Source organism: Gopherus evgoodei, chromosome 6, assembly GCF_007399415.2.
Source record: "Gopherus evgoodei ecotype Sinaloan lineage chromosome 6, rGopEvg1_v1.p, whole genome shotgun sequence".
In the NCBI taxonomy this organism is placed as follows: domain Eukaryota; kingdom Metazoa; phylum Chordata; order Testudines; family Testudinidae; genus Gopherus; species Gopherus evgoodei.
This window is the reverse complement of record NC_044327.1, coordinates 8,590,183-8,602,679: the sequence shown is the minus strand read 5'-3', so window position 1 is coordinate 8,602,679 and position 12,497 is coordinate 8,590,183. Positions and strand designations below refer to the sequence as shown.

General features: G+C 45.9%; 1 protein-coding gene across 1 annotated transcript in view; it reads left to right on the top strand.

Moving 5' to 3' along the window:
* SLC49A3 (solute carrier family 49 member 3) overlaps positions 1-5,892 on the top strand; it is a 41,676-nt gene extending 35,784 nt beyond the window's left edge. The window contains exon 10 of the mRNA XM_030567586.1: positions 3,482-5,892. Within this exon, the coding sequence (XP_030423446.1) occupies positions 3,482-3,618 (137 nt within the window). The 3' untranslated portion in view covers positions 3,619-5,892. The remainder of the gene's footprint in view (positions 1-3,481) is intronic.
* The last annotated feature ends 6,605 nt before the right edge of the window (positions 5,893-12,497 follow it).

Genomic DNA, 12,497 nt, shown 5'->3' with positions numbered 1-12,497 from the left:
TTGTTCAAGCCAATTACTGAACACAAGAACGGCCACACTGGGTCAGCCCAGATGTCCATCTAGCCCAGTATCCTGTCTTCCGACAGTGGCCAATGCCTCCAGGTGCCCCAGAGGGAATGAACAGAACAGGGAATCATCCAGTGATTCATCTCCTGTCACCCATTCCCACTGTCTGGCACTGTACTGAGTCCCAGAAGAATGCATTTTAAGATTGACCCCTTCTTTCCAGAATTCATAACAATCAGGAAAGGGGAATAAAGGCAGTGGTGAGGGATGAAGTTCTGGGGGTGAGGGAGCAGGGAAGCTGGAACAGTGGAGTGAGGAGGTGACAAGGGGATGAGATGGGCTGGCCATGGGGCAGCCAGAGCAGGAGCTAGCTGATACACTATTAGCAACGGTAGCTGAGGGAGCTTCCTGGGAAGAAGAGCAATGGCGGTGTAGTCTGCCGTGCTGCAATGGGGGTTGAGCTCAATTAGGAGCTGCAGAGCAGCTCAGGGAACCTGGCTCTATGAAACCTTAGCCCTGATGCTGTTCCCAATGTTCAGTCTTCATAATCTACTAGTAGAGATAAACTCTACGTCCCCCAGTGCTGCAGCTGCATGGCTTGTCATGACTGAACTTCCTAAAGAAACATGTGGTTGCCGTGTGTCCCTCACCAGCTAGAAGTAGACAGGCCAGGAGAAGGAAAACCTGGAGCAGATATTGGACCTGCCAGCAGTCCTACAGTGATGACACAAACAAGTGTTAACACCAGAGCAGACAACAAAATCATCCAGGTCTTTTGTTCACAAGTGAATGGCGTCTCCTTAAATCGGCTGGGCTCTCCTGAAAAATCTAATGCGTATCAGTCCATTCATGTTAGTGCAAAGGGAGATCTCATGCTAATAACGCCTGAGCCCAATCTATACTAGAGCCTTTATACAGGTGGCAGGAGCTGCAGAAAGAGCAGTAAGTATTTTCTCAGCGTGGCAGTCTCCTACGGGCAACATGGTCACTTTGTTTCCAGAGCCAATCGATTTTAGACAGCGTGCTTAACGGTCTTGGGGGTGGGGGCCAAGCTGGTCAGGAAATCCCAAAGAGATGATTGCATGTGCACCCTAAGCTATGTCTCTTGTGATCATGTAATTAGAAACAACGCATATGCCCAGGTTTTTCTATGGTGAGATACAACATTCGAGACACACTCCTTTACACTTATGCTATATTCAGCATAATGGGCAGTTATGTCTCAGTGAAAACTGGTTTGGCTGTGATGGAGGTAGGAACCGTTCCACAGTGCCCTCCGGCTGTGCACTGGGTGTTTTTCATTCCTTGCATTGTGTCCCTCTGCTCTCTAATCCATTGCTGTACAGCCAGATGAACCCCTTTGGAATTCCTCTAGTTTTTCACCAGTCTGCCAGGGCACAAGCCAGCTCCAGTCTTCCTCAAAATGACTGCCAACTGACAAATGAATAGATTTTTCTCTTCCATCGCAGATCCCCTTCCTCAGGTGAAAGTTGGGCATACGGCTGTTAGCTACAAAGTGCATTTAGTTGAAAGCATAGTTGGCCTGTATATGCTAGCAAACTGTCCCTTCGTGTTCTAGAACAAACTGCACAAAAGGAGTGTTGTTTGGGCTGCAAAGTTAAGCAGGACAAAGGTGGGGAACACTAGATTTAGTTGCCTATGTAACCTTAATTCTGCCCATTAGGTATCCATCCTGTGCATTGAATGACGCAGGCGTCCTGTGGGAAAAAGTGTGATCATGCACTTAGACTATCATAATGCATACACACAAGGGGCAGAATCAAGGTTGCACAGGCAACCTTGATTCTGGCATTTCCTAATTTTTTAGTGCTTTAAACGCATCCTAATCAACTCCTTATAACAGTTTTGCTAATGCAATTTCCTAATTTATTTTTAAAAAGTAAACATTCTACAAAGTGCAGCAGTTTTGCATCCCTGCCCATCCTGGCTAACCGCCATTGATGGACCTATCCTCCATGAACTTATCTAGTTCTTTTTTGAACCCTGCTATAGTCTTGGCCTTCACAACATCCTCTGGCAGAGAGTTCCACAAACTGACTGTGCGTTGTGTGAAGAAATACTTCCCTTTTGTTTGTCTGAAACCTGCTGCCTAGTAATTTCATTGGGTGATCCCTAGTTTTCGTGTTATGAGAAGGGGAAATAACACTTCCTTATTTACTTTCTCCACACCAGTCATGATTGTAACACACACTAACATCCCCATCAGGAGGGTAATTAACCACTGGAATAACTTACTGAAGGTCATGGTGGATTCTCTCTCACTGGCAATTTTTGAATCAAGATGGGATGTTTTTCTAAAAGCTCCACTCGAGTAGCTCCATTATTTTGTGGAAGTTCTATGGCAGCAGGAAGTCAGACTAGCCGATCGCAGGGGTCTCTTGAATCTGTGAGCAGGGTTGGACCCCACAATCTTCAGCACAAAATTCTGCTGCTGGAACTACTGAACATATTGCCTTAGCAGGTAACAGAAGAAAGCAGTTATCCTAAGGAGAGAGGAAGTGGGGTTTCCGGCACCAAGTGCTGCGTCCTGGTGGTGGTCAGAAGAATCATACCCCAGCCTGGTTGTCCACCCCCACCCCCACAAACAGTACAGGAGATGACTAGCACCTTCCCCATGTGATGCTTCCAGAGCAAGGCATGAGATGAGGGAGGCTTATGCTAGGTCCACATCTTAACTCCCCATCTTAAAAGTTACGCATTTCCAAATGGAGGGGAATTAGGCATTGATTTGCCAGATTTCACAAACAAAATGTCGAGGCTTTGGAGAAAGTTGTTCCAATGGTTAATTACCCTCATGATGGGGATGTTACACACAGCATGGAATGTTTTACTTCTTAAAAATAAACTAGGAAATTACCTTTAAAACCAGTTATAAGAACAGGGAACTGTTTAGGATCCAGTCAGAGGTTTTAAAGTAATTTGAAATGTGGCTATTGTATTTTGAACATTTTCCAGGTTTTCCCCATTGTAAAATATGCTATGCGCACCTTGTGGAAAGGCTGTTACATTGGAAGGCTCTCACATAGTTACAGAACCTATACATGGGAGGTATAATTATGATGATCCAAATTAGAAGGGAGAGCACCTTAATAGGATATATTATATGCCAACATCCAGAAGAATCGCAAAGCACTGTATTTTGTGTCCATGGATGACTCACCCACTACTGACATGCAGCCGTCTCTAGGGTGGAAGGCACAAACCTTTCTGTACCAACAGTGTTGACAGGGGAGGTGAAGACTTTCTGAAAATGGGAGGGAGAATCTTACCCACTTGTAAATTTGAGCAAGATATGGAATTTAGCATTCTTATACTGTTAATGTCGTAGGATTTTAGATGATGTAGTTGAGGACTTGATTCTGCATCTCTTCTGGAAAACCACTACCTAGATCTAGAGCAGAAAGAGTTTGAAATGGGCATTCACTTTCTAACACGGTTATTTCTTTGTATACAGTTTCCTCGCTGGTGATGGCTGGAGCGTGCAGTGTTGTAGCCTGCTTCTATGTTATCTTCTTCCACACCGACTACAAGAGACTCCATGCCGAAGCATCGAATGCTGCCTCAATCAACAAAACTGGAACTGAAGCCTAAAACGTCTTATTTACAACTGTACACTAGCATGCTGGGGAAAATGGACTAATCTCTGTGGGAAACAGCCAGTCACACCTGTGCATTCAGCTGCCATGCTGTGGCCCTGAGTCTGGTATGGATCTTACAGGTGCTACCACAAGTGCTACTCCAAGTTGGACAACAGAGGGGCTGAAACATCGTCTGCCCTTGCGGTTCTCCACCAGATCCCGAGCTGGACTTTTAGGACAAGATTCAAGGGAGGGGTATCTGTGCTATTTGGATCTTGCTAAAGTGATTAAAAGAATCAAAGATGGATTGGACATCTACAGAGATAAGAATATTCAGTAGCAACAGTAATGCTGAAGTATTGCAATGGAGATAAACCTCATCTTTCAGGAGTCAAGGCCATTTTTTAAGTACTAGAGGTTGGGCTCCCTGCATCTTCCTCGGAGGTATCTGGTGCTGGCCACTGCTAGAGACAGAATGCTGGCCTCGAAGGACCATGGTTCTGATCAGTATGGCATTTCTGATGGTGAGGGGTGACCTTTCATCAAGCGATGGAGGTGGTAAAAACTGGGCAGGTGGGTTTTATCTTTGTTCAATGTTCTGTAAGCCCCCATGGTGGTCACAGCACACGCTTCTAAAATCACCTGCAGCATCTTTTCCTGGAGACATGCGAGGGGAAGCCCTGATATTTAAACACCAAACGTAAAGGAGAATTGACACACACATCCCCCCCGAAGGAGAGATTAAGAGCCAGTGCAGGTTACGAGACTGGGTTTTATAACACCCTCCCTCCACTCGCTCCCCTGCCATACGGGCAGCGATGCAGAATTCACTTCGAGCCTGTTGCTACTTCTGCCTTAACCACAAACCCTTGACCCATTTCTAACAGTTACAATTTAATAAGCAAAGGAACCGGCTGACCCTGGAGCAGGCTGTGCTCACTGCCCAGGAGAGGGTGAGGTTAAAAGGGAGGCAGAAGCACTGTTGGGAAGCAGCATGGCAGGAAAAGGATGATTTAGCTCCTTCCCACAGCAGGTGCTGCCCATGGCAAACCCAAAAACCCAGGCAGGGGCAAAGGTCAATCCTCAGTGGGAACCTGCTTGAGGCCCATAATGGTAACACAGGGAGCGATTCACCCTTCAGGGGTCGAGACTAATGCACAGTGTCCCGGGCTAGTGCAGGGAGGTGTAACTAAAATTCTCCCCATGGGAAAGTGACATTTCCAGCATGGGGCTCAGTCCAATTTGAAACAAAACTTAAAATTTTCAGCCTTTCCAGGAAAGAGGAAATTCCTAGGAATTTTTCTTGTGGGACTAGGGACAGGAGATGTTTCCAAGAGGAAATATGCTCCTCGGGCCTGGTCAGCTGCTGAATGAAATTAACATGATTAACATCAGTTTCGCAGCTGCCCACCATCAACCAGCAGCTGTGAAATCATGTCAGTTTTACTCAGCAGCTCCCTGGCTTTGCAGGGTCTGCACTTCTGGGGCCTCCTGAGCTGGGGCCGCAGGGCTCCCAGCTCCAGGGAGGAAGCTTGGAAGCCTCGCAAACCCAAGCTCAGGCGTGGGTCTCAGGGCCACCCCAACTCCCAGCCACGCAGCAGGGAGTCTGGAGGCCCTACAGTCCCCAACGCTGGTGCAGCCTTGGAGCTGCAGACCCTGGAAGCCCTGGCTGTCAAGCAGCCTCCCAGGTGGACTGGCAGGGAACCAGGGAGGTTTCATTCCAAACTGCCACCTGTCATTTGTTGAATATTAACTAAACCTGCCACATATCTGTGAAACATTTTGGGTTAAACAAATGAGCATTTGCAACCCTGTTCTGGCGGACAATTCCTGACCAGTTCTACTGAGTCCACAAGTAGCTATCCAAGGGACACTAATGACTCCGTCCCTGCCCCCTGCCATCTCTCTGTTGTAGCTTTCTACAGCCCAGGCACTATTTGCACTTTGGAAACTGCTAAGAAGCAGTTGGGAAAACTTTCACTTGCGGTAAACCTGAAGTCTCTGGGGAACGAGCTACATGGTGTATTGGCTGTAACACAAACATATTAGAACAGAGGCAGGACCATTTCAGATTCCTTCTAGGAGGCAGCAGGAGAGTCTTAAAGTGACGTTTGGGTTGTCTCCCAAGAGCCATGCACAAATGTTCTCATACCTGCATAGAAAGGAGGTTTGCTGCCTTTAAGACCGCGCCTTGCTCTCCCCACAACCAAGAGAGGTGAGGCCTCAACTGGAGTATTGTGTCCAGTTCTGGGCACCGCATTTCAAGAAAGATGTGGAGAAATTGGAGAGGGTCCAGAGAAGAGCAACGAGAACATAAAAACAGCCATACTGGGTCGGACCAAAGGTCCATCTAGCCCAGTATCTGTCTACCAACAGTGGCCAATGCCAGGTGCCCCAGAGGGAGTGAAGCTAACAGGCAATGATCAAGTGATCTCTCTCCAGCCATCCATCTCCATCCTCTGATGAACAGAGGCTAGGGACACCATTCCTTACCCATCCTGGCTAATAGCCATTTATGGACTTAGCCACCATGAATTTATCCAGTTCCCTTTTAAACATTGTTAAGTCCCAGCCCTCACAATCTCCTCAGGCAAAGAGTTCCACAAGTTGACTGTGCGCTGTGTGAAGAACTTCCTTTTATTTGTTTTAAACCTGCTGCCTATTAATTTCATTTGCTGACCCCTAGTTCTTGTATTATGGGAATAAGTAAATAACTTTTCCTTGTCCACTTTCTCAACATCACTCATGATTTTATATACCTCTATCATATCCCCCCTTAGTATCCTCTTTTCCAAGCTGAAGAGTCCTAGCCTCTTTAATCTTTCCTCGTATGGGACCCTCTCCAAACCCCTAATCATTTTAGTTGCCCTTTTCTGAACAAGAATGATTAAAGGTCTAGAGAACATGACCTATGAAGGAAGGCTGAAAGAATTGGGTTTGTTTAGTTTGGAAAAGAGAAGACTGAGAAGGGGACATGATAGCAGTTTTCAGGTATGTAAAAGGGTGTCATCAGGAGGAGGGAGAAAACTTGTTCACCTTAGCCTCTAAGGATAGAACAAGAAGCAATGGGCTTTAACTGCAGCAAGAGAGGTTTAGGTTGGACATTAGGAAAAAGTTCCTAACTGTCAGGGTGGTTAAACACTGGAATAAGTTGCCTAGGGAGGTTGTGGAATCTCCATCTCTGGAGATATTTAAGAGTAGGTTAGATAAATGTCTATCAGGGACGGTCTAGACAGTATTTGGTCCTGCCATGAGGGCAGGGGACTGGACTCGATGACCTCTCGAGGTCCCTTCCAGCCCTAGAATCTATGAATCCTCAGTGTAGAAATGATGGGCGGGAGCAGAGGATTAGCTTCAAGCAGCATTAACTCCCTGCATGGTCCTCATTAATTGTAAGGGAGCAGCCAAACGGGACCCCAATCAATAGCAACCAGGTGACTGCTGGATGCACGCTGCCAGGACGTGGGAGGAGGGGTCCGGAGGAGCCAGGAGCCATCTGTGATTTATAAACTAAATGACTGTAATGATGGCGGTGGACAGAAAACGGATTCCTCCTTTTCTGCAGCAAACAACAAGCAAAATGGTTGGTATCCAAGATACCTCTGCAGCAACACTGCACTGCAGTTCTTTGGCAAGGAGTTACAAATGAAGTTGAACTGTCCAAGTCAGGATGCTTGTTCCCACGTACGGCCTTTCTGCTAATGTGCCATCTGCGATGGAGCTTGTAAAAAACTACTGCATAAAGTGCTGTAAATGAAACTTGCAACTATTAGGATCAGTTTGTCCTGCTCTCCAGTCCACTTACAGAAAAAAGGGACTTGATGTCCCTCAGGACTTAGTTTTAGCACTGCAGATTGTATACAGCCCTTTCTCCTATTGGAGGGAGCTAATTGTTCAAAAGCATGAATTATTTCACACGCGATACACTGCAAACTCATTCTTTCTTCCTGCCTTCCTGAATTTAAGGCATGTGCTGTCAAGAGAAATCTGACTTCGTCTGCAGTTGAGTTTCTTCCTGGTGGGCTACAGTCTGTGTGAGTGAGGGTCAAACTTCAGGCAGTCCAGTGTAGTTGTGTGTGTGAACTGATCAAGCCTGAGATTAATCCAACTGGTCACCTTCACAATCTCTCTTACTAGTTGATCACCATTTGTTAGTTTGTACAGCTACCCATTAGGCTCTGTCTACACTGCAGATCTTACAGCAGCACTACTGAACCGCTGCAACGTTTCTTGTGTAGCTGCTCGATGCCAGCAGGACCCGCCTCTCCTGCTGGCATAATTAAACCACCCCCAATGAGTGGTGGTAGCTATGTCGGCGGGAAACGCTCTCGCAGCAAAATACCACTTTCCACATCAGTGCTTTTGTTGATGAAACTTATGTCCATCAGGGAGGTGTTTTTTCACACCCTCGAGTGGCAAAAATGTTGGCAACAAAAGTGCTAACCTAGACAAAGCCTTACATTTCCATTAGACTCTAAAATTCACAGAACGAAGGTGAGGAATTGGCTAAAGTAGAGGCTTAAGCGAATAACAGATTAAGATTCAAGGAGATAAATTTAAAGTGCTTATGAAGAACAGACTGTGAAGTTACCTGACAAGCAGACTTTAGTTTGTCAGCTCTGCATCTGACACACTAAATGCCTAATAAAGTATGACTGAAACTTGTCAGCCATTCCTCAATCCTGATCAAAATGCTGTTGGTACATGATTGTTTTGTATCTCTGCAAACTGTCAATTTAATTAATGGTGCTTTTTAAAAATGACAACTTTGGCACCACTTATGTGTATTTTATACATGTGAGGGTGCACAAAATGAACTAATCAGAATAATTCGGTTACACTACAGACGTATAATGAGTATAGTGTGCAAAACATGTATTTCAGGCTCTCTCTCAAATGCCTTGAACAGTTGGTGGCAAATTAATCCCAGGTAGACACCTGACTTCAACTGGTTGAGGCAGTGGGGAGAAATGCAGTGCTAGCTGGTGTATCCAGAATCAGCCGTCACACTGCGGCCTGTGGGCCTGCATTAGACTGAGCCAGAAAGCATCAGCTTGATTTCCGTGGGGCATTTTATAGAAGAATAGCAAGAGCAGACAGGAGGCTTTTGCACTTTCTAACTACCCGATGTGAAAGTCTGACCCAAGCCAACCAAGGATGCATTTGGCCCGTTTAAACGATAAGTGTGAACATTCTAAATGTGGGACAGGGCCATGGTGCTGGTCATGTGATCGTTTTTCCGGACATCACAACTGTCTGTTAGCAAGATGTTAGCGCAAACCTAAGCTATCAGCCCCTATAGCTTCCTAGGGAGCACACCCTGCCGAAGGGTGGTCATTTATCTGTAAAATGACGTGTCAGGCCTGAGGACCTGCAGCTGGGCCTGGGATCAGGTAACCAGCTGAAAGACCTAATTGGCCAGATCACTGGATTGGTTGCGTGGCATTGCCCCAACTGCTCTTAAGTCCAGCAGTAGCACTTGGCCAGTGGTTGCCCAATGCTGTGATTGCTCCTTTCCCTGCCTTCTTCCCAGCCTTGCTTCAGTCTGCTTGATCCCTGCTTTGTTTCTGATTCTGGGTTCCTGACACTGGCTCTGACTCTTTAATCTCGATTCCAACTCCGACCACTAGGATGGGTTGCTGTTGCTCTAACCATTAGGCTTGACTGCCCATACCCCAGTCTGTGGCACAAAGCCTGGCACAAGTCCCTTCAATTCAGAGGGGTAGCCGTGTTAGTCTGTATCTGTAAAAGCGGCAAAGCATAGTATAGACTAACAAATGTATTGGAGCATGAGCTTTCGTGGGTGAATACCCACTTCGTCAGATGCATGATATGCATCTGATAAAGTGGGTATTCACCCACGAAAGCTCATGCTCCAATACATTTGTTAGTCTATAAAGTGCCACAGAACTTTTTGCCACTCTATGAGTAGTAGTTCCTAGTCAACGAGAACTGCCTTTTCCCTGTTGTTATCTACTTACCTATTGCTCCAAACATAACGTTTTGGGATCATCCTGGCCAGTGAGGGATTCTGTCACCATCTTGGATGTCTTAAAGCCGTGCTGCTGTGGTTCAGTGCTCCGACACCAGTACCCACCCTGCAAGCAGGAGGTCCCACCCTGACTTCCACCAGCCTTGTTACTTCTTGCAGGGTGAGCTCAACAATCCCTTCTAGCCCCAAGTGCCCCCAAATCTGGCTCCCCGTGTTCCTCACTACTAGACACTCTGACTTTTCCCTCTGGTTAGTCACTGCCAAAGGCGTGAAACCCATCCCAGGTTAGCAGTTCACCTTGGTGCACTCCAGTTTGCACAACAGAGGAGCTGCTTGAGGTGCATATGAACAAAACAAAATCATTGATTCAAAGATGAAACAAAAAAGAAAAGCAAACACAGGTGAGGTGCACAGAAAATAAACAAAGACACGAGCTCAGGCTTTATACTTCCCCATTACTAAATTCCCTTGTCTAATACAAGTGACCTATTGCCTCTGGACAGGTTATAGACTCAGACTCTAGGACTGGAAGGGACCTCGAGAGGTCATCGCAGGTTGTTCCCAGCGTGCTCATTTCACGAAGAGCACCCCACTGAGATGCTGGCCCTCAGTTTCTGGATACCCTCAAATCCCTTCCCTGTTAAGAGGGTTTTTTCCCCTTTTTCTCAGACTTTGGCAATTCATGGTTACACAGAGCAGGGTGTTTCCCACACAGGGGGATTGTTTTCCAGTTCAAGTTGTTTCAGTGGTTGCCAATTAACTGTGATGTCCTGGCTGGACAATGTTAGTTGCTAGGGAAACACCGCTGCCTGATTGTCTCCCCCGCTGCTGTGAGGGGATGGTGCAGTTGCACTGTAGTTACAATGACAATGCTCTACACACACATCCCTGCACACTTAGAACCTGTACACACATCTCCTAATGACCAGCAAGTTCAGGATATTGCAAGCTTTCATAACAAACCTTGACATATTTTGATACACAATAGCATTGTCTACAAATTCACGGCCATGAAAAATGCATCACGGACCACGAAACCTGGTCTTCCCCTGTGAAATCTGGTCTTTTGTGTGCTTTTACTCTATACTATGGAGGAGACCAGCCTTTCTAAATTGGGGGTCCTGACCCAAAAGGGAGTTGCAGGGGGGGTCACAGCATTGCCACCCTTACTTCTGTGCTGCCTTCAGAGCTGGGTGGCCAGAGAGTGACGGTGATTGGCCAGGCGCCCAGCTCTGAAGGCAGTGCCCCGCCAGCAGCAGCGCAGAAGTAAGGGTGGCAATACCAAACTATGCCATCCTTAATTCTACACTGCTGCCTTCAGAGCTGAGCGGCCGGAGAGTGGTGGCTGCTGACTAAGGGCCCAGCCCTGCAGGAAGCAGCACAGAAGTAAGGGTGACGATACAATACTAGGACATCTTTCCTTCTGTGCTGCTGCTGGTGGCGGCTCTGCCTTCTGAGCTGGGCTCCCAGCCAGCAGCCGCCGCTCTCCAGCTACCCAGCTCTGAAGGCAGCGCTGCCACCACCAGCAGCAGAGAAGTAAGGGTAGTAGTACCACAACTACCCCCGACAATAACCTTGCGACCCACCCCCAACAACTCATTTATGGATCAGGACCCCTACAATTACAGCACCGTGACATTTCAGATTTAAATAGCTGAAGACATGAAATTTACAATTTTTTAAATCCTATGAGCATGAAAATGACCACAATGGGACCATGAATTTGGTAGGGCCCTAGTCATGAGGAAGAATCTATAGAAAATATTGTCAATCCAAGGTTTTAAGGTCTTGTCATTTTTAAGTGCAAGACCTTTAAAGCAATGAAGGATTTACATGTGACTAAATCAAACATGGTAGAACCGTGGAAACGTTTAAAATTGAAAAATCCACAGCAGCAGCATCACAAGTACTGCAAGCTATAATTGTGTGAAGAATCTATATATTGGGGTATTGCGCTAATTAAGTCTGAAGGCAAGAGGGCAGCAATCCTAAATGGCCAAATAAACTAGACATCAAAGTCCATCAATATGTTCTAAGTGATAAATATTTTATCTTGTAAATAAATCAAAGAAATAGCCAAATAGCCAAAAACAAAGCCATATGCAACTATAGTAATGCTGTCATGATGTTCTCTCCCTCCACCCCCAAACTTAGTTCTCCCACTTGAGAGTCCTTTGTCAAAGGTTTAAGATTTTAAAACTGACTTAGACTACTACAACCACCAACGATCTCACTGACCTTCAGATTCAATGAGGCTCTGGACACGTTATCTTACGTGCAAAAAATATGATCAAAGCTTGGGATACACCATAATATGCATATAAAAACTCCTTCCAAAAAGAAGCATCACTTAATCTTGTGTCAGTAAAAGGGATGTGTTTGAAAATACTGTACAAGATTTTTCAAGCTGAGTATAAATACCTAGAGCAACTGTGGGAACCGAACTTTGAAAATCTGGACCATTGTTAATGTTATCCACAAGGGAAAAGCACAAGGTTAAAAAATAACCCAAAATACCATCAAGGGTGCTAACAAATAAAGACAAAAGCAGCTAAACATTTTTAAGAAGCTGGCGCAAGAGATATGGTGTAGGATAAAATACAACAGAACAGCAATGTCTAAATTGCAGAGAAAAAATGGAAACTAGCTAAATACTCAAGTGATCAACTATCAAACACCATGATCTGCAATACAGAAAAGAGAGCAATTCTTTTTCAGAAATTCAGGAAAGAATGATGGCACATTAGGTAAGTTCATGGAGGACAGATCCCCAATAATGGCTTTTAGCCAGAAGCTGAGAGTGAACGACAGGGGATGGATTGCTCAATATTTGCCTGTTCTGTTCATTCCCTCTGAAGTACCCAGCACTGGCCACTGTTGGTAGGCAGGACACTAGGCTA